General features: G+C 37.8%; 1 protein-coding gene across 4 annotated transcripts in view; it reads right to left on the bottom strand.

Moving 5' to 3' along the window:
• The window catches only part of LOC138962288 (anoctamin-4-like), an 83,048-nt gene that overhangs the window by 50,881 nt on the left and 10,179 nt on the right, over nucleotides 1-21,988 (bottom strand). For 3 of the 4 annotated variants that reach the window (XM_070334042.1, XM_070334040.1, XM_070334039.1), the window contains 4 exons: nucleotides 14,547-14,596; nucleotides 7,335-7,502; nucleotides 3,570-3,668; nucleotides 2,864-2,994 (listed from right to left, as the gene is read on the bottom strand). In XM_070334042.1, the coding sequence (XP_070190143.1) occupies nucleotides 2,864-2,994; nucleotides 3,570-3,668; nucleotides 7,335-7,502; nucleotides 14,547-14,596 (448 nt within the window). Of the gene's footprint in view, nucleotides 1-2,863; nucleotides 2,995-3,569; nucleotides 3,669-7,334; nucleotides 7,503-12,577; nucleotides 12,745-14,546; nucleotides 14,597-21,988 lie in introns of those variants that run through there. The other variant, XM_070334043.1, reaches the window with a different exon arrangement.

The raw sequence follows: 21,988 nt of genomic DNA on the forward strand, positions 1-21,988 counted from the left end.
CGGTCAAATGAAAATGGGAAAAATGAGCCATCCTTACAGTCCCCTGGTAGAGTCAGTTTCAATCAGCCGCAAGTGTAAGTTGTCAGTGGAGAACAAAATAACAAAAATCAGTTTTGCAATTTTATCTCAAATGTTACAGGTACTACAACTATTATGGTAACGACACCAATAGCACAATTTAAACTTTAAAGAGAAAATGCTGTTTTCAAGATTTGTTTTAACCAAAATGTTCACTTCTATTAGTTTAGTAATGTACCTCGATCCCCATCCCCTCCATACAACACTCAAACACACACATGCACGTCAACAATCTCTCTCTCTCTCTCTCTCTGACTCTCTCTCTCTGACTCTCTCTCTCTCTCTCTCTCTCTCTCTCTCTCTCTCTCTAAAAAAAGAAGGAAGTTTCAGTTATTTTCAGCCTAGAGTAAAGAGCACTAGCTGATTCAAGAGAAGAGAATTATTTACTGAGAAATAGACTCAATTAGAGAACAATAGACACACGGTGAGGATCTTCAGGTATAACCAGGAGAATTTCTAATCTGTTCCATACAAGAAGTATCTGTTGAGGAATGAATAAACACCAAAGCTCTACAGCAAAGTTCTCAGAAGTTTAATATTAACAAAACTCGGTGTTTCAAGAAGAGAGGAGAGTTGTTTATTGGTAGACTCAACTGGATAAGTAGGCACAAAGGATATTCAGGTAACCTAAGGTGAATTGAAAAAAATATGCAAACAAGGATCTGTTGAAGAATGAATATTAGTGCACAACAGTAAACTTCTCAGAAATTACATAATTTAGCAACACTATTCTGTGTTACCACGACTTGTTTAACGTCATCAATCCAGTATCCTCCGAGGTTAATCTCAACAAACAAAAACAGTCAACAGAATTTAAACAGAGTCTGCGTCAGAAATTAAGTCATCTTAACTATACCGCCTCACCACCACCTCATTTACTTCCCCTGATCTAGTCCCTTCAGATGAACTGTCATCAGTAGTAAATAATCAATGAGAACAGGAGATGGAGCGATAGAGCACACATTTTCGTCAGCTTGTTAGTTCACGGTCAAGAACTGTCAGTATATTGCTATCGTCTCACCACTGTGCCGTATTCATGCCATCAAAATCTTTGAAAATCACCACTCTGCCAAGGCAAATGTTCATATTCGTTATGCATGAACAAAAACAAAAGCAACTTTAATGCCACGCAATCATACATTTTGTTCTCATATTCCTTCTGAATAAGCAGCATTTTTCTCTGGAAGAAAAGTCCTACAAAATAATGGAGCAGAAAAATATTCTCTTTGCAAATTGGGGACGCCGGAGGCAGATCGAGAAATCGATACGCTCAAAAACAAACATCCTTCTGTTTTCTATTCTTTAATCCCTTGTCAAAAAAATATTGCCTTTTTTACTTCCAAAATTGTTAACATGCTAATATTTTGACTATTAAAAAGCACAAGAATGTATGAATGACAAAGAACAAATGTTTATTTTTGAATGTTTTATGTATGTTTTATTACGGACACAAAAGCTCAGCAATGCAATTTCTCTTTTAGAGATTAATAAAGTTTATTGATTGATTGATTGATTGATTGAAACATTACAGAAATCTACTCTCAAAACAGAAAATAGATAAAATGACATTAATTTAAACATCTAGGACTACAACTACCTGCCCTTCACAGAATTAGCTGTCCAATGTAACAATAGAATACCTGCAAGTTTTTACTTGCATCTTAATTCCTCCATTTAATGATAATAAAGAACATCATTCGTGTTCATGTCACAAGTATATCATCTCCAGACTGTGGCATTTTATACTCTGCATATAAGTCATTATCCTCTAAAATGTGCTGCACAAAAATCATGAGGACCACCTAATCCGCCTTCACCAAACAGCTCCACCGTTTACAGTACATCCCGTATTAATTCCCATGTGAACCATCTTGACTTCATGATCACCACCTGCACAGATCTGAGCAAGTTTCTATACACGAGGAAAAAGTATCCTTGGACTTGGACACATTCACAGCCATGGATCTCATTGTGCAGTGGGAATGTTTTGTTGAAAGAATTTTACGGATTGACATAGGTGTCAAATACAAAGTTGATCAAATAATTCCCACTCTGTGCAGAAAGTAGCCAGCAGGCTGTAGAGTTTTGATATGAGTCCTAGTGGAAGGATGATCTTACCCCCTGGACAAATTGGTGGTCACATGGTGAACAAAATGGTTTACACTAAACATAACAATCAAACCATGCATGCCCGCAACTCAGCATTTGATTATAACAGCCCTGCCCAAATCCAAAACTTTGCAACAACCTAACTGCGAAATGAAAACCTCAGGAAACAAGAAAAGTTCGTTTTAACAGCAAATTTCTGCTAATTAAGTTACAACAAACACACACACACACACACACACACTCACACACACACACACACACACACACACACACACACACACACACACACACACACACAGATCAGGCTTCTACCTATCAACTTAGGGTTTCAAACAGTTGCACACATTCTTCCCTTGTGTGAGGAAACCAGGGGTTGATGGTGGGGTGGGGGTAGTGTTGAATCAATCCTGATGTCTAAACTACATTTTCATCTGGCCAAACTTAAAGGCCTTTTACGGCACAGTTTCCCTGCAAAATTGAATGGACTCTTAACTTGTAAAAAGATCTTGCAAGTACTTTCACTGGTTTTTCTGTAGTTTAGAAAAGGGAGCAGTGAAGTACCCCGGAATATTATAAAAATAACAATTAAAACTATAAAACCTGTTACAATTTTCCTGCCAGGAAGTGATGTGACCCTCAACTCAATACACAAAAAATTGTTCCCCAAAGCACTTACTGGTCTTCTCGTTCCCTGGAAAAGGCTGCAGTGAAGTACTCCGGGATCTTCGGAAGAATATCTGAGTCAAAGTCAAAGGGCGTCGGGCACTTGCTCCAGCAGCTTTCCATTTCTTCTGCCATGTCATTTTCCTGGTCAACAAAAAATGTGAAGATGTTAGCACAAGAAGTGCTGTGGCTAAGTTACAAGGATCTACTGAAATTGACATGAAAGCCTCATTCATAAATTTACTAGATGTGAATTTTCTGAAGCAAAAATAAGTGTTAAATAACACGTTTAGTGTGGTCAAAAGAGCTCATCTGGACTACAGGAAAGAGTACTTCTCAGTGTCATTATAAACAACTATACCTTCTAAACTGAACACCACGCCTCAACAGAGATTTGGTAAGACCAAATCAAATGCAGCAATAATGCACCTCAGTGTTCATGACTGCCAAGCATGATTAAAGTTTTTTTGGTCTGAAAGTTTTAATTGGTTCTACATGTATAATGTAATGTGTTCACATTTGACTGAAATAGCTTATGGCAAAGATAAGAAAAAGTTCTTAAAAAAGGTGAGTACTCACATTCTCCCTCCGCACTCACCTACACTCCCACACACACACACTCCCACACACTCAACGCAACTGTAAGATCCAACTAAATTTTCTGGGATAATCTTGAATTTTCCCCACTAATCATCCTTTAGAGTAATAAAATTACTTACAGCGAGCGGCATCTTCATGCTCATTAACTCCGCCTGTGCTGTCAGGACGGCCCAGGGTGCATGAACTTTGACGTACACAATCTTCTCATTCTTGCTATACTGCAAAAAGATAATATAAAGATCATATTACATGCTTGTTCAAGGCAAAAATGGACACAATTCCATTTTCTGTCATTAAACTTTTTTCCAGCATACATTTTGTTGCTCATCCTGCAAGTGAAAACAACACATTAAATAAACTCTAGTAACTGACACTTGTACATGACTTCTGGTGATGCTTTCTGAAACAGTCAAAAATGCTTACTAAAGAACTCAATTAAACTTATTAACACTGACATGCACGCATGAGACAAAATTTATTCTTCTACAAAACAAGACATGATCCATGCACATTTAATTTATCCAAGCACTGACTCAAAGATGGTGACAATAAATTCTGTACATGCAAATGTGCATGCTTGACATTGATGTACATGTAGTTATGTTGGGAAATAAAATTGTTTAAAAATAACCATGCATGGAGTTCTTTGCCGATGCGGCTGAAGACGGGTTTCTTGGTTGCTTCTGTTTCTTACTAGAAAGTAAAATTGCTTGTGCTTGAAAATAAGTAATAAATAACAATCTAATACCATTTCAACAGTGAAATTATTCTGAACACAGGCAGATCACAGTGCTTTGAGATATCACTTCAGTGCATAATGTGGTCTATGAAAGTGCTTAGTAAGTGCATGTAAACAAGTAAACAAGAAAATTCTGTAATAAACATAACTTGAAGATCTTGAATATTAAAGCTTAAATACCCACAGGTTATGAAAAATGTGAGAAAGCTAATACACAATAAATGCATAGTTTATAGAGAAACTGTTTCAACCATCACACACAGAACAAAGTTTAAAGCTGATGTTGTATGACTGTCATGCACTTAATAAATCAGTCTTAAAGCTGAAGGTGTACTGACTCAAATTAAAACCATTCCCTCACATAATCTAGTTTTCATGGCAGTAAATTGTACTTATAATACAGCTTGTATTGTTAAAATAACAGCTTATACAACATGCAGTTCTAACATTGCACGTCACTTGCTGAAAGCTGCATGCAAAGACCAGTTTTTTGTAAGTGTAAATATACTCTGAAAGCTGAAAGTGCAATGACATTCATTCAGCATGGCACCCGAATAACACAGACAATACCAGGGGGAAGGACAGATAGTGATCCAGAAAGCATGCTGAGACAGGGTCAGACAGTCAACTAAGTAGTGGCCATCAACTGCCATTGATAATTCCATTAATTATGAGGACAAAGAAACAACACATTAAGGATGAAACCAATGATTAATAGGGACCGTGCTCATGCAAGGAATCTGAAAATTAAGCACATGCAGGTTAAACCAAATAACAATTGAGAAAACACGGTTGAGACATAACCATGCATTTCAGCACAACCATAGAAAAACCAACATACGTACAGGACATAGACCAACAAACAGTAGGTGTTAGTCAGCAAAATTCCAGTCAAGGTGAACGACAGAAAGGGTACATGCATGCACAATGATTTAACTGACAAAAACCTCTATATGACACAGGTTCTATTAAGAGTTTACAAACAGTTGGACCCACCTTTTAATCACATCACATCACACCCCACCCCCAGACTCTCTTAGAAGAGCTGATTTTCTCAGATTTCTGGTCATAAAAGAGGGGTCCCACTGTAACATGGGGTGGAGTCAAACAAAAGCAAAAAACGGAGTCTATACAAATAATGGTACAGTGGAACCCCCCTTTTAGGACCTCAACAAATTTGAAAAAAATCAGGTCTTAAAAAGGAGGGGGTCTTAAAATGGGGGTCATTTTACAGAGGTTATGAACAGAACGTCTAAAAAAAACAAACAAGATCTTTAAAAGAAGGGAGTCTTAAATTGGGGAGTCTTAAAAGGGGGGTTCCACTGTATGAAAATGTATAACCAATAAAAAGCTAAACATGGGTCTCTAACAAGACAGTAAGGTATGAGGAGTACAAGCCCGACGACAAACAAATCTACGAAAGCGTTCCGTCTCCAGCGTCGATAACTGACGGCTGTGCAGTACTTTGCTGCCGCTGGGGAGAAATGAATATTACGCCACAATGATAGGTTTTAATACTCACCACCTGGGTCACAAGATTGATTTTTGGGAAGGGAAAACATCCATGCAAAATGTTAAATTCAAACCCAAGAGATCTTATGAAGAAAGGAAAAACAAAACTGAACAATTTGGTTTCTAAATTTAATTTCTAAATAATCCGAACAACAATTAATCCTTTTATTAATACGAAGAATAAAAAAACATGCATAATTTTTCATTTGTAACCAAAAACATAGATTTTTGAGAGAAGAAACCAGTAAACTTAACAACTGGATTTCGAAAACAATTGTTTTCTTAATAATAAAAAAGACATGTACACAAATCTGGAACAAATCAAAGTAAAACTGAAACAAAATGTTGGGAGATTAAGCAGTGTTATCACCACAGTTGAACGAATTAGAAACAGACGTGTGAGGGAAAACACATTTCTCACAACAACATGCTCATTTTTCCTTCTCACACTAAACCATAAACAACATGCAGAAAACTTTTTTTTTCTCTTTTCAAAAAAATAAAATCCAACAATTCCTTCAAGGACTAGAACAGCCCTCCAAACTCGACTTGCATGGATAAAGAGAAGGTCAAAATCTCCACAGAACTGTAATCATATGAAATTAATAGTGCACATGGGAGTTTCAGCCCATAAACGCAGAAAAAGAAGAAGAGATGTGCAGTAGTTGTTGTAAACAAAATGGTTTTTTTTTTACACTGTGTGTTAATACTTTGGAAGGCTCAGGTGTTCTGAATGGCATCCAAATCTCCAGCAATGCAAATTTAAACAAACATGCACACACCGAATTATATATCAATGTATTTGATTGTGCAGAATAAATTATAAAAAAAGTATTGCGTGTACTTAAGTGTGTCACGTGGCATGTGTGTGTATAATGCTCCGACTAGTATGTGTGTTACATGACATGTATGCTTGTGAGACTTTGAACATGAAACCACACACATATACACACAAAGGAAATAAAGAAGAAATGGAAGACAAAAAGAAAGAAGGAATAAGAAAGAAAGATAAAGAAAGAAAGCAGGGTGCACACAAACACAGTCTGCTTTGTGTTGGACTCGCATATATTGATAAAATGTAGTACATGTACATGATGTACCACATCTTCAGAACAAGCTGGCCTAATTTCAAATCTTACTGTCTCATGCTTTTATTTGTTTGGACGAAGTCAACAAAGCCCTGTGAATAAAGTGAGCTCTTTCATCAAAGTGGATCGATGTACCAAAAGCATGACATATCATTTGAGGTGTGTATCTATAATCAAAACAGTTGTTAAATTCAGAAGTGTCAGTTCTCAGGGGCGGCAAGATATCGCTATTGGCGCTGGTTCGACACCCACGTTCAGCGAGGGATCTATTTTCCAGAGTCAACTTTGTGCAGACTCTCCTTGGTATCCGCATGAACACTCCTGTGTGCATGCATACGCATGATAAGGATCTCAAGGTCACAGCAAAAGTCTCAGGCCTTGGAAAACATGAATATATACATGTAGTTATCCCCAGGGAATATCAGCCCGAATTTCGTTGAGGGAATTCCCAAAAGACAATAAGGGGGTTTCATTCCAGGGAAGGCTTAATAGCAGAACAGAAAAAATCTGGAAAAAAACTACGATTTTATTAATGAAAAGCTCACCTGCATTGTATCAGTTTCCAACACCAGCCCACTTTTCTGTAAATTGTCTTCAAACGTTTGTCTCCGCTTCATATCCTTTTCATCTTGTTTGTCTTGTTGCTTGAACGCAAAGACATAGTCAATCCTTCGTCTTCCATCCTTGAAGAACAAAGACTTCTCCATCTTACTCTAGAGAAATATAGAAACAGAGAAGAAAGGAACAAATATTAACTTGCTGATCGATGCAAACATAATTGCTGAACAAAAATTAATATCAGCATCGCCCAGACAACATGAGAGTGCAATATTTTGTGTGTCATGCTATCACACTATAAGGCAAAAAAAAAAATGGTCTGTTTACGGTAACCCGACCGACCCTATTTTTTTCGCGCGACCCTAGACTCTTTTTGGCATTTGGGGAAAAAATAAATAAATAAATAAATAAATAACGTAAAAATATGGTTTTTGGGGAAAAAAAAAAAAAAAAAAAAAAATCCCGACCTACCGACCCTATTTTTTGGGCCTATGTTACCGTAAACAGACCTACTTTTTTTTGTTTGTTGCCTAACTGTGCTTTGAGTTTCATGTTTTCCTGTTTTGGCCCTAATTCACACATGTGTACAGCTCAAACAAGTTGGGGTTTGTAAATATCGCACCGGGTAAGTTAAATAAAGTGTACAGTAAAATGTGAAGATAATGTTGGATTCCAAGATAACATCACTCAGCTGACTACTCAGGCTGCACATGTCAGTAAGATGTAAGTATTCACACACTTTAATTAGAGATTGAGGTAATAAACAGACTGCACTGGGATCACGATTCTAAATTTTTCAAAAGTAAAATGCTTTAATGCATCCTTTCCTTTCTTCATATCTTTTAATGGGAACCTTGCTTATATATATAAATATTGTTTATGGTTCACTCAAACTATTACAGGAACTGCAGGTAAAACTACCACCACTCAAAACTCATATTTCACTCTAAGCAAAATAATTTATGAGACAGACTAGCACACACTTCATTCATCCACCTTACAAATGGAACTCGATCACTGCAATTCCTCACTGTTCCGCAAGTATAATATCCATACGTTGCTATGCAAACTTGCAACTTTGGTACTGTAAATTCCAGAAATGCAAATTAATACATTGTGAATATTAACTTTATAATGATCATTGTGTTGGTTTCATGCAGTGTGAAACATTAAGTTGGGCATATAATGTTTTCAAACAATAATACACAATACAGAACTTATAGCAAAGGATTCTCTATATATATTGTTCTGTGTACAAGCTGAGTGTTAGTTCCTGGTCCAACGATCAGTCTTGCTGCATGCTTGACCTTGAGCATGCAAGTACAATACTAATACAAAACTGACATGCATATTTGTTCTGTGAAGTACTCCGGAGTTCTGAAATATTCAGAGATTATAAATGTCACTCTTACACTGACTATCATGTGTTATCCATTTTCTTTTTCTTTTTTTACCACACAAATCCCCCACCCCCTCCAGTCTCATGTAACATAATATTGTCTTTAACAATTTAAATATCAGCTTGATAATTTATTTATTATTTTAATCATCCTGTCAATTTGTAATCCTCAGCAAAGGCTGCGTGCGAGTGACTGATGTCGCCGCAAAACCAATCAAACCGGCAACACTAATCCAAGTGTCTTTCTTATGAAAACATCCGCTAAATCATGTCACTTATATATAATGATAAATTAAAGTTTATTTAAAGTCCTGCTGAACCCCCCCCCCCCCCCCAATTTTTGTACACCCTAAAGCCCCCCCCCCCCCCCCGACTATGCCAAAAGCCGTTCCCCCAAATATAAACATATACTGACAACTTTAAGTGCCAGGTCTTGCCCCATGCCTAAAATAATATAGACATTCAAACAAGTTTAACATTACAATTATACAGACTTTCTTGAACGCTTTAACCAGCAGGCTAAGAGTGACTGCTCATCAAATATTTTACTCTCACTTTCCACAAAACATTTATCACAATGTTTGCCTTGGCAAACACAGAGCTTGCCCTATGGCGCTGTATGTACAGTCTAAGGATAAGGAGTCGAGGTCACAAAAGGGTCTGAATTTTGCTCTGCTGACTGAGTGAACGTTCAATGTATAGATTACAGTCACATTCAGGTAAAAAGACAGGCATGAGGCACTAAAATACCTGTCACACCACAACACTAACAGTGTGCTTTTACCACAGCAATTACAACACACATGCACTGGTCTGATGAAGGAGACTAATTAAATTTAATCTGTATGCAGACAGTTTCTTTTTACAGAAGCAATCAGACAGATTACGCCACTGCGGAGTATTAACAAACATGTAGCCAATTTACACAAACACTCTGAGCTCTCTCCCTCAGATACACATATGTTACAGAAAACACTCGTTTAATCAAATATATTATTAATGTAAAAAAAAAGTCTGATTCAGGTTTGCCAATTGCCCCATCAAACATTATATATGTATACATAGATAAGGGGGAAGGAGGCAAGGGAAATGGGATACAGAAGTTGCAAAAAGGATGGGAAAGAATAATTGTTCTGTAAACAGCATTGGCAAAAACCGGCAATTACCGGTATTTTACCGGTTGAAATGAGAAACTACCGGAACAAAATTGACTGCCGGTATGCCCTACCGGTTGATTTTTAGAACTACCGGGTTTTTTTCGCTGGTAAAACAACAAAACCAGTACTCTGAGTTGGACTCGTACTGGTTCCACTGGCCGGAGCCTACCGGGTTTTTTTTGCACTGTTTGCATTATAAAAGTGTGCGTACCGTTTTGAAAAAATACTAGCGTCATCACTGCACATCTTGAGAAAAAAAAAGTGCATGCACATTTTACACTTGAGCAAAAATGCATACATAACTCTGATCACAGAAACTGTCACAGCAGCTATCAGCTGTCCCAGTCTTACCAAAACTGAGCAATCTCAAAGAAAATAATTAATATTCTCCCTGTAGAATATTTCCATCAGCAAACCAGTGAGTGCAATAATATGAACCAATAATCATTCATTGAAATAATCTCCCTCCCCCTCCGCCAATCATGCAGTTAGTTCAAATAATTTCAACCAATACCAAGGTGATTGTGACTATCAGTAGCGGACAGGTTATGGGGTGCCTCAGGTGCGGTGAAATTCAATGTTAATTAACAGGATAAGAATTAAACCCATGCTTACAGAGGTAGTGTCGCTGCCCTACACGCCACCAGGCGTGAAAGGCAGTAAGTAAGTTACAGAGGTAGTGTGTGGGTGTGCGGGGAGGGGTCAGGCCAAGCCCCCAATCTGCTGAGTTGCAAAATAAACTGGGTATGCTTAATGTACATATCGGCACCAAAATAAATTTTGCACTGATTTTACAACCATCTGCAAGTTTGTGAATGTACATGGTGCATCACATCTACTGTTCAACCTCATTGTCAATTCTCATCAAATTAACTGTCTGTCACTATCAGATCAGGCTTAATGGACCGAGCACGATGCTAACTAAAGTGTCACCAGGTTGCAATTTTCATCAATATTAGTGGTACCTTTGATGTGAAGCCCATCTGACGAGAGGACACCTCCCAATAAACAATACCTTAAGTTATTATGAGTTATTTATAATATGCTGACTGTTAGCTAATGATAACAGACATGTTGAGAAAAAATATATCAAGCATGAGCCTTTTTGGTGAATGCTTAAATATCGTTTGTGAGACAATTGTCTGTTATCATTGCTAACAGTCATGCACTAACAGTCAGCATATTAGAAATAACGGTTTTATTACCGTTTACCTCGACCAAAAGAAAGTTCGAAGCGACCCCGCGACTTAGACAGAACAGCCGCAATGGGAACTTGAGCGCTCCTACCTGATTATGCCTGTCAGTCAAAGAATTCTCGTGACCTGGGTCAGCCAATCAGAGTAACACACCTGACGTAATGAATATTCACAGGTCAAATGCGTTTGACACACAACAATCTCACAAGATAAACCATGTTGAACATGCGTTTAGGTTGCTTCGCTTGTTCTTGATGAACAGAGCGACAGATTTGGAACCGACTCCAGACGGCCAGACGGATGGGAAATGACGTAAAGATACATTTGACGTAAAGCGAGTGATGCAATTTCACTTGATTTTTCCAAACTTTAATAATTTAGATTTCAAGTGAGCGGGTTGGTAATTGCATACTCAGAGGATGGGCGGTGCCTTGCTGTTCCGTAAAGCACCCACCGACAAAACTCACTTTTCGATATTTTTTAGATAAAGAGAGTACGTATTATCTGACAGCATTTGAAGTGTTACTCTTTAGAATAAATCACGCTGATATTGTTGATTTACATTTTTACTTTGTCTTGTTAATTTTTAGCGTGATAAACAAAAAGGGTCCCTGCCTGAACGTTATAACATTTAGAGGGTCACCTAGAATCCATCCTGATTGGTCAAAAAGCCATATGGGGCACTGAATTGGTAAAGTCCCTTAATGTCAATCATTTTCACCCAAAAATACTGTCATGACTCATGGCCACCTGCCATTTAGCAACACTTTTGCACACATGGCTGGTATTAAGGACTATTTTCAACACAGATACCACTGTTTAAGTTTTATATCATGAGCACTTCAAACAAGTACAAGTACACAAGATCATTTTAACAAACTATTTGCACACAATAATCTGTTACGCAATCAGTGCCTGTTGACTGCACACGTTAATTATATTCAATGAATAACTCCAAAGAATTTTTTTAGCTAACGCATATATATTCTGATTTAACAAACAGCCACACAACACCCATATAATGTTCGCAATTTTAGACCTTAAGAATACGGTACGCAACATTTTTTTTCTATCCATGTATGCTAGTAGTAGTTAAAAATAGCTTATTAAATTCTGTTAATGAATATCAACACATTATAGCGGTCCCATGAAATATTTCACATCAAACATACTCCAGGGATGCGAGTGTTGATACGATTACAGGGAGGTTTAACAATTTTTAAAAAATCTGAACACCCAAAAAGCAACTTAAAATTTCACAGAAAAAAAGTTAGATGGAAAATTAAATAAAATATCACAACAACAACAACAAAAACAGAAAAGGATACTGCCACATATAAGCTTAGAGCTGACACAATGAGGTTGAACAAAGAGTAGAAAATACCAAAAATCAGTCAGTTAAGATTAAGCACAAATGCTGATTAGCACATGCATCTAATCCCCCCAGTGCTGTGGGGGGGAATGAGTACAAAAATCACCTCTGAACTTTCCCAACCCTGAAGTGGGTCAGGTATAAGTCTAATGTCATCCGCGCTTTCCTCCGCATCCTAGAGAGATCACACATACATCAGAGCCCCACAGAGATTAAAACACAGCATCACACCAAGCTGTCAGAGGAGTCAGAAACAACACATTAATAAACTGACTTGAAAGTTGAAGTCCTTGTGCAGTTATATGTAAATAAAAAGTTTAAGCACACAGTGAAAGCGACAAATGAAAAATAATAATAATGTTCTGTGTGCTTAATAAGCTCCCATCTTTAAAATAACCTAAACTCTACTATTGCTAGCTGGCCCTCACACAAAAAAGGATGACATTGCCTTTTAAACAAAGCTCAATTATTACCTAAAAAGTGAAATACTTGCAAGTCAAAGTTTAAGTTACTTCTTAATGTCAAGTTCCTGTTTAATTCAACAGTACTATGAGTACTACACGACTTACACACAAAACTAAATATGAAGGCTTTCTCACAGTAAAACCAAGATGCACATGTGCACAACTTAACTATTGTCAGAAATACATCTCTCATGTCACATTCAATTTTCATGCATGAAGTTCATACTTTTCTCACAGGCAGGCAGGCAAAATTGTACAAAATGATGGACATGTAAAAATGATAATATTTATTGATAGGCTGCATGTTAATTTTGACATGCATGTTCATCGTGTGCTTTGGGAACTTTTCCAATCTAATAACAGGTCTTTTCCTGGGGCCATTACATTTTAAATTGTTAAAACTTGTAAAAGACCCAAAAACCAAGTGCAGTTAACCCTTGATCAAATGATAATTCACTCAAATTAATATGTACCAACCCCCAGTATCGCCAACTGTATTCATGCATATTGCCATTCTGATAATCATCGGTCCACGCTCTCGCTCATGAGATGCGAAGGAACGAAGGAACTCATTTTACCTGAGTTCAGGATGGCATATTGCAACAATTAACATGGGTATTGTTTATCCAAATTCAGATTCAGATGAAAAGAAGCTCATATTGTTCGAAATATCTGTAGTTAGATATTTTCTTTTGTATCTAGGTTAGCTGACTTTTTCCTGTAAAACAAAACAATTCTTTTCAGTTCAGTGCACTGACTACGTTCAGATGGATTTGTACTAAAATATACCTACTTTCTAATGTGTTGACATTTCCCCAGTTGTAATTACATGTAACTCTAACTACTTTCTAATGATTTGCCATTTTTCTTCACAAAGGACAACAATACCTGTAACTGTATACGCCAAGTACAAATGAAACAAATCCTAAAAAGGTGTGTTATTATCCAGTACTGCTCAAAAGCGACAACATTGATTAGCTCTTTAACTCTGGAACATGACTACTTCAGTTTCTGTGTTTTAACAGGAGCCTGCTGACAAGCGTTCTAATTCTGTTTTTGTGGGGTTTTTTGTTTTCCGTAACCTGAGCAGCTAAATCAATTTCATTTTCGTCACAACTTTGATACAGCAGGAAGGCATTTGTGCCATTAAAATGTAACTTCCACCTTTATTCTAGGTTTAAAATATGACACTCACAAAACATACGAGACACCAATTGCCAAGCCCTGGGATCTATCATAATTATGATGAAGTCTCTGGGTTCTGACACTGACTGTGTCATTTACCATAATTATGATAATGTCTTTGGGTTGTGACAGTGTGTCAGTAATTATATGTTCTGCTACTCACACTCACAACTTAAGCAGTGACCACCAATGTATTACCTGTAGAAGCAAACACTCATTCTGAACTTGTATGATATCAGCAAACACTTAAAATTTTATGTTGAAGCATCAAGTTACAAGCTTGCCGCAGAATGTGTATGAAAAGAGATGTATGTTGTGTTATCAGCTGGCACATTCAGTCATGTTCACAAAATCACACAGCACAGCCTAATCAGGTTAAAGACACCTGTTTCACCCGCAGATGAGAAAAGAAAATCTTGAATTTACCTCATCCCCTGTTTTCGTTGATGATGACGGGGGTCCATTTTTGGCACTGCCTGAAACAATGTACAGACAGTGACACTCCCATTACAATATGTTCAAATTGAAGTTCTTCCCAGTCAGGCATTAATGTAAAGAGTATATATGTGTAATTTAGAGTAACAAGCCTGAAAACAGATTGCTGGAATATAAAAAAAGAAACACATTGGATGTACTAATACAGTAATATAAAATACCAATGAAATCAATAACCAGTGGGGTGTGGAAATTACAGTGTTTCTTAAATACTGCACCTACAAAACAAACTAATGGATTATTGCAACAACAACAGCAAAAATCCACAAAGCCTAAGCCACACATATAAATTAGCACTAGTGTCTGAATTTGGTACCAGAGATACAGAACCTTCTTGTGAAAGTTTGGATGTGTGTAATGCATACGTGTCTAGATCCTTCTGTTTGTGGGAAAGACTAAGGGGTGGGGAGGGCGGCAGCTAAGAAAACAGGCTTGAATTGAAACAATTAGTATCTGCAGGCATGAAAAAAGTATTCTGGATAACTATTAGCACCTTTTTCTAACTTGAAAAAAGCAAACAAAACAAAAATATTCTCCAGAATAACCGGAATAACACTGGCTAGATTGCTCTCCGGAGGCTCCTCCAAAATCAAAATATCTTCTTCTTCTTCTGCGTTCGTGGGCTGAAACTCCCATGTACACTTGTGTGTTTGCACGAGTGGAATTGTACGTGTATGACCGTTTTTACCCCGCCATTTAGGCAGCCATACGCCGCTTTCGGAGGAAGCATGCTGGGTATTTTCGTGTTTCTATAACCCACCCAACTCTGACATGGATTGCAGGGTCCTTTCCGTGCACACTTGGTCTTATGCTTGCGTTTCCACACGAAGGGGGATAAGCCACTAGCCGGACTGGTATTCAAGAAAGCTCTTTAGCGCCACTTGGCCGCATGGTGGCGCTGTTTGAACTGTAAGTCGCGCTAATCGGCATTCACGAAAGCCCGTTGTGACCCGCCAAAGTCACGTGACGCCTTCACAGTTACAGGACCTACCCCTCGTCTCTACAATCGCTAACACCGTGTTATCTTCGTGATTCAAGATGGCGGCCTTCATGATGTTGGAATATGCCGAGAGAAGAAATCTGAGAAGAAACCGTATTTTCCGCGATCGCATTCATCCTTTGGATAAATATGACGATGTAGATTTGTACAGAAAGTTTTAGTGTGTTGTTTTTTTCGTCTCTCTTACCTTTGTTTTTTTAAGCGGGGAGCATCCTTCTTCATATTTTGTTTTAAATCATATGTTTACATGTTTAAGTTATCAAACTTTATCAATAAATTAATATCCTGGTAACCAAAAAAACAAAACAAAAACCCATTCCTGCCTAAAAATTTTTTTAAATCAATTTGCTATTATATTATAACGTACTCTTTTGCACATGAAGAAAATAAACAAAAATAAACAAATGCCAAAGAGTAAAAAAAAAAAAAACCGGACAGATGGTGATTTGAACTCGACTCAATCGCGCATCAGGCGAATGTGAGAACCGTTCGGCCACAGAATCAGTTGATGAAAATGGACACTGTAATGCATTAAAGAAGACACAAGCACGTTTTCACCACAAGCCGGTATGATCGAGCATCGGTTGAAATCTTTCGCGAGCGGTATCTCGTATTTGTCCGTGTTTCGCTGTCAGTCCAGTTAGCACTTCGCTTCCTCTTCCCCTCCATCTCTTCCTCGTGTGCCTGTGCTTTCGCTTGTCCGATGGATGTTACGTACATGTCGACTGAAGTAAATGTAATGCACACGTGTTCGTTCGCGGAATAAAAGCAATGAAGGCGGATAAGACCTACCACGAACGCACTGAACAGGAAGTGAGGGAAACCCCGTGGTTTATAAATAGACAACCTTGTTAGCTAACAGCGTTCGGAGGGGGACTCGTGAATGCCAGTTAAAATCGGAAGTTAAAGCGTAGTAGCTAAAACGGCTTCAGAATCTGAAACCACCTCAAATTCTTTTTCTTCTTGAATACCACTCCAGGTCTGCACATAAGTTGACCTGGGAGATCGGAAAAATCTCCACATATAACCCACCAGGCGGCGGCGGCTGGGATTCGAACCCTCAACCTTCCGATTACGAGGCCGATGTCTTACCACCCCGCCACAGCTCCCGTCTGATCAAAATATCATTAACTGTACTGATCAAGTGATAATTATTCCTTAGCAATGCAATACAATTCATATATGCAGTACAATTCATATATGCAGTACATGTACCATTGATTCGACTGCCTGGGAAGCAGTGCTAGCCCATTACTACATGACACTAGGAAATACATTATTTGAAAGCACACGACCCTGCACATCTGTTACTGTACTGTCCCACTTACAAAAATCCCTGGCAAAGTAAACTGCACAGCAATTATCAGTTCTGGTACATTAGACTTATAACTGTTGCAAACAGTACAACTGGTGCATACATTTGTTTCAATGACACTTTGTTTTGGTTACAAAAAATATACAAAATAAAAGAGAGGCAAAGTTTGCTTATGACTTTTTTTTTAAATTATATATGTGTTTATTAAATTTTGTTAAGGCAAAAAAAAAATCGTTTGTTTACTGTAACATAGGCAAAAAAAATAAAATCGTCTGTTTACTGTAACATAGGCAAAAAAAATAGGTCGGGATTTTTTTTTTCTTCCCAAAATAACATATTTTTAAGTTATTTTGCCAAAAAACAAAGACTTTTTTTTTTTTCCAAATGCAAAAAAAAAGTCTAGGGTCGCACGAAAAAATAGGGTCGGTCGGGATACCGTAAACAGACTAATTTTTTTTTGGGGGGGCCTAAACACTCTCTCTTTGCTCTCAATTTTCTATTGTCTCTCTCAAATTGCTCCCCTCTTTACCCTCCCACCTGTCTTACCTTCAATTGTTGGTTCCAACAGCTATCTCACTTTTCTTCTTGACCCTGTACTCTTCACATTTTCTCTCCTCATAACCATGATCTCCATCACCCCGCCCCCTCACTATGTATCTTCTTCGGTCCCCCTTCGATCCTCTCCTGATTTCAGTGCTCCATCGATCTTTTCCTATTCCTCTTTCTTTCTCTACCCATATATATCTCTCTTTTGTCATATTACTTTCTCTGTGCATCTGTCTGTCTGACTGACTATCTCGGTCTCACCCCCCTAACTCCAAACAACACCCCCAACCCCTTTTACCCAATAAATCTCCTTCTATCCCTCTTCCTCTCTCCCCCTCAGATCTGCATGCCCCTATCTCTTTCAATCCCTTTCTTCTATCTGCCCTTATTTCTCTCTCTTGCCCTACCCCCCCCCCCCCCCCCCCATCTCTCTCTCTGCCCCCCCCCCCCCCCTCTCTGTTCCTCCCTCTCTCCTATCTACCTCCCCCCCCCCCCCACACACACACACTCTCTCCTTGCTCCTATATTTATTTCATCCTCTCCCTTCAAACATCTGCTACATTCCATTCAGCAGTGGCTGTAGTCAGTGTGACTGTAGTAGTTAATAACAAATTACAAGGGCGGATTTTCCCCCTCACTTGACCAAAGGCAAAATGTGTAACTGATCTACACTGCTACCATGTAAAGCCTCAAGCCTTGGAGTGCCACTGTAGGCTTCGGGTCAGTTAACATTCTCAAGCCATCAAACCTCCCTCTCTCGATCTCTCTCTCTTTCACACACACACACACACACACACACACACACACACACACACACACACACACACACACATACACACACACAAACACACGCACGCAAATACATGTAACACACACACGCACGCAAATACATGTAACACACACACACACACACACACACACACTCACACGTACATAGTCATTTGCACAAAAAGGCAGAATGCAGAATAATAAATGAATTCCAAAGCAAAAAGCACAGTCAAAACTAAAAGTGAACAATTCCACGTTATTGTGAGACAAAAAATTGAAAGATTTACAACAAGCAGCTTGCTAAGAGAAGAAACATAAAAATAACAGAACATGAATCAAAGTACAACTTCAACAAAAGCAAAACCTACTCACAATGTCTACCATGATAAGTTCTACTTTTTTTAGATTCATTTACACATCCCTCGACAAAATGTACGTGTAATGGATCCACTGTGGAGGAAATATCCTCGGAGTCTGTCGTATAAAACAAAAGCATAAGTCTGATAAATACCAACAATAATTGCTGCTGAATTGAAGCTGAAAGAATATTAAATGACAGTAACTTAGACAGGTACAATTCTTCCCTTTTATTTATAATTTCTTATGTTTTGCTTTCATTTTTGGCTCACGTAAGTGTAGCCTATGCGATGATAAACTTTGTCTGTCTGTGCGTGTGTGTGTGTGTGTGTGTGTGTGTGTGTGATAGAAACTTTAACATTTGAAGACGTCACATTATGGCGTAAGAGGGTTAGACGTCACGCGAAGGAATTACTGAAAGTCTCGGTCATTGTTATTTTGAGCGGGCCGAGACTAGTTGGCAGTCGTGTCCCTGTAAGTAGGCTACATGCAGACAAACAAATCTAGATCTAGTGTCTCACTTTCTTGCACAGTGTCACCTATGCTGTGTGTGTGTGTATGTGTGACGGAGTGATTGAGTTTGTGTTTGTCGATTTCTTACGTGAGCCTTGAAGGCTTCGCCTCTTGTTTCTTATTACTCTATCATCATTTTGATTTGTTCACAGAAAGATTATTTATTTTAAACAAGGTGTTTTTTGTTTTGGCTGAATAGTTGACTATTTTCCAATAATCTCTTTTTCTGTAAACTGCAACTACAGTAACATGATGTGAAAAGCCTTGTGCTGCAGTATCAAGTAAATTAAGACATATGACTGCTCAGGCCAAAGGATAACTGATAAATCTACAACTCAGAACAACAATACATGATAAATTAACATTTGACATGTAATGAAAAGCCCTGACAGTTTCAAGAGTTTTTTTAAATTTTTAAAGGACTGATCAAGATCTTTAACAAGATTTGAAATAACAAGAGTGAAAAGATTTAACCTTTTAGAATCTTCTACTTCCTTTTTTTAATTTTGTTTTGTTTTACCTTGATAGACATAAACAAAAAAGTTTTAAACACCCAATTACCACTATGTAAACTAATAAAGGAAAACAACTTGCATCTGTCAGTGCAATTAGCCTAATAGGGTGAAGGGACGTTAAAATCCAACAATTTTTCCAGCCAACAAACCATTAACCAACCAACGAGCTCATTCATTGAGGGAAATAATATATTGTCTTGCAAAATGAAACAAAACAGAACAAAAACAACATTCTCAAAAATGATCTGCCTTTATTTTGACCTTAACCAGTTTAACCTCTATGAAACTGGGACCAATTGTGAATTGGTCATAAGTTATGATCAAAAGAGGAACATGGTTTGACTTTGAAATTCAGTAGACCTTTACAAAAATTCATTTTCTTAAGTTTAGCATAGGGAAAATATAGTCACAATATATATAGGGCTAGTTTAAGTACCGTAGTCAGAACAAAAGTTCTGGGAGATTTCCATAATCTTTGGTCTGCAGATGAATTTTGTGTGACCTTGAAACAATGTCTGAAGGTAATCAATCTCTGTGATTATGCAAAGTTCATCATGCCTTTCTTTCTTTCTTTATTTGGTGTTTAACGTTGTTTTCAACCGTTCAAGGTTATAGCGCGACGGGGAAAGGGGGGAGATGGGATAGAGCCACTTGTTAATTGTTTCTTGTTCACAAAAGCACTAATCAAAAAATTGCTCCAGGGGCTTGCAACGTAGTACAATATATGACCTTACTAGAATCCGTTAGTCGCCTCTTACGACAAGCTGGGGAGCATCGGGTAAATTCTTCCCCCTAACCCACGGGGGGGCTCATCATGCCTTGAAGATTGACATTCATTGTAATGTTTGACAGTGAAAGACTCTATGGGAACCCTCCATTGTATTTCTGGGTTTGCAGATGAGTACCAAATACTACCATATGTGACATTGAACTTTGACCAAGGTCAATCAAACTCAGTCAATGCACAAACATTTAACTAAGTCAATTAAATTCCTGGGTATGGTAAATAAGTTTACATTACTGTGCCGTGCATTAACCTTTCAATCAAATCATTTGTGTAAAGTTTCAACCTGGTTACTATTCTTGGTCCGATGCAGACCACAGTGTGAACTTGAATAAAAAGAGGAGTTGAAGTCTGACTTTCGTGATTTACTCAACAAACAAGATTTCTTTTTTTTTTAAATTAGAAGAAAAAAAACTCAGAAAAAGAACAAAAACAAAAACGTCACTAAAATCAAACCCACTAACAAATTCCTACCAACATCACTGCTTTTGTTGTATCGATTATGACTACAAGCATCAGGAAAGGCAATGCGAAGTTGATCAGGGTCCACTGTGGTAGATAATCTGCCTGGTACAGATATGTTAAACACAATTTCTTTCCCTCTTATCAAAACATGCTGTTCAACTAAACAAATCATGCATTTTGAGTGTCAGTAACAGAGTGACTGTTCCACTTGGGAGAAAAAAACTTGACTAAATGTAAACAGTGATCCTCGTGGTGCTTACAGTTACAGTCAATAATTGCCTGTTAAATTGGTAATGACAGTATGCAGGGATCATGTTAATTAACAGCAATTCCCAGTACAGTTTAACCTCTCTTTCATGACCTGTTTTTTATGAGAGCCATTAGCAGGTACCCCCCCCCCCCCCCCACCTCATTTTTTTTTTCATTTTTCTAAAAAAAAATAGACTACAAACAAATTGCCTCTCATGGTCATGGAAAAAGTTTCGTATTTAAACAGAAGCATTGTAACTTTTTGACTTAAAAAGCGTGCAAGTTTGTTAGAAATAACATTTAGGTTGATAATTAAAGTTGATGCACCACTATATTCATGGAGGTTCTTTTATTGTTACTTAAAGTACGACTAGTATCTCCCCCCCCCCCCCCCCCCCCCCCGCGCTGTTAATCATAGCTGACATGCTTTGTTAAATGACGTAAAGTAAATCACTATCAGTACATGTATAAGCAACTACAAACAATTGTATGCATGGACGCATGCATGCACACATACGTACACACTCACGTAAGACATATTAAGAATGAGCACATATTTCACAAGCTGTGCACACTATAATCATCACTTCACAAAACCAGAGCACAAACTAAAGTTTTTGGAAAAAGGCGACCAAGGACAACTTACTTAACACAAGAAAACTCAGAAAACAAGCAAAAACGAAATAAAACATTAAATGGAACAAAACCCTTGCTTGAAATATTGAGATCCAAACAAAGTGCCATGAAACTAAACAAGAGACTTGAAAAACAAAAAGCAAAAATTCCCGGAAGAAATAAATTTGCAAACAAATGGTTCATAAGCTAAAATAACCCAATCAGAAATAAATTTAAAAAATAAAA

The sequence above is a fragment of the Littorina saxatilis genome, linkage group LG3, assembly GCF_037325665.1.
Source record: "Littorina saxatilis isolate snail1 linkage group LG3, US_GU_Lsax_2.0, whole genome shotgun sequence".
Taxonomy (NCBI): Eukaryota; Metazoa; Mollusca; class Gastropoda; order Littorinimorpha; family Littorinidae; genus Littorina; species Littorina saxatilis.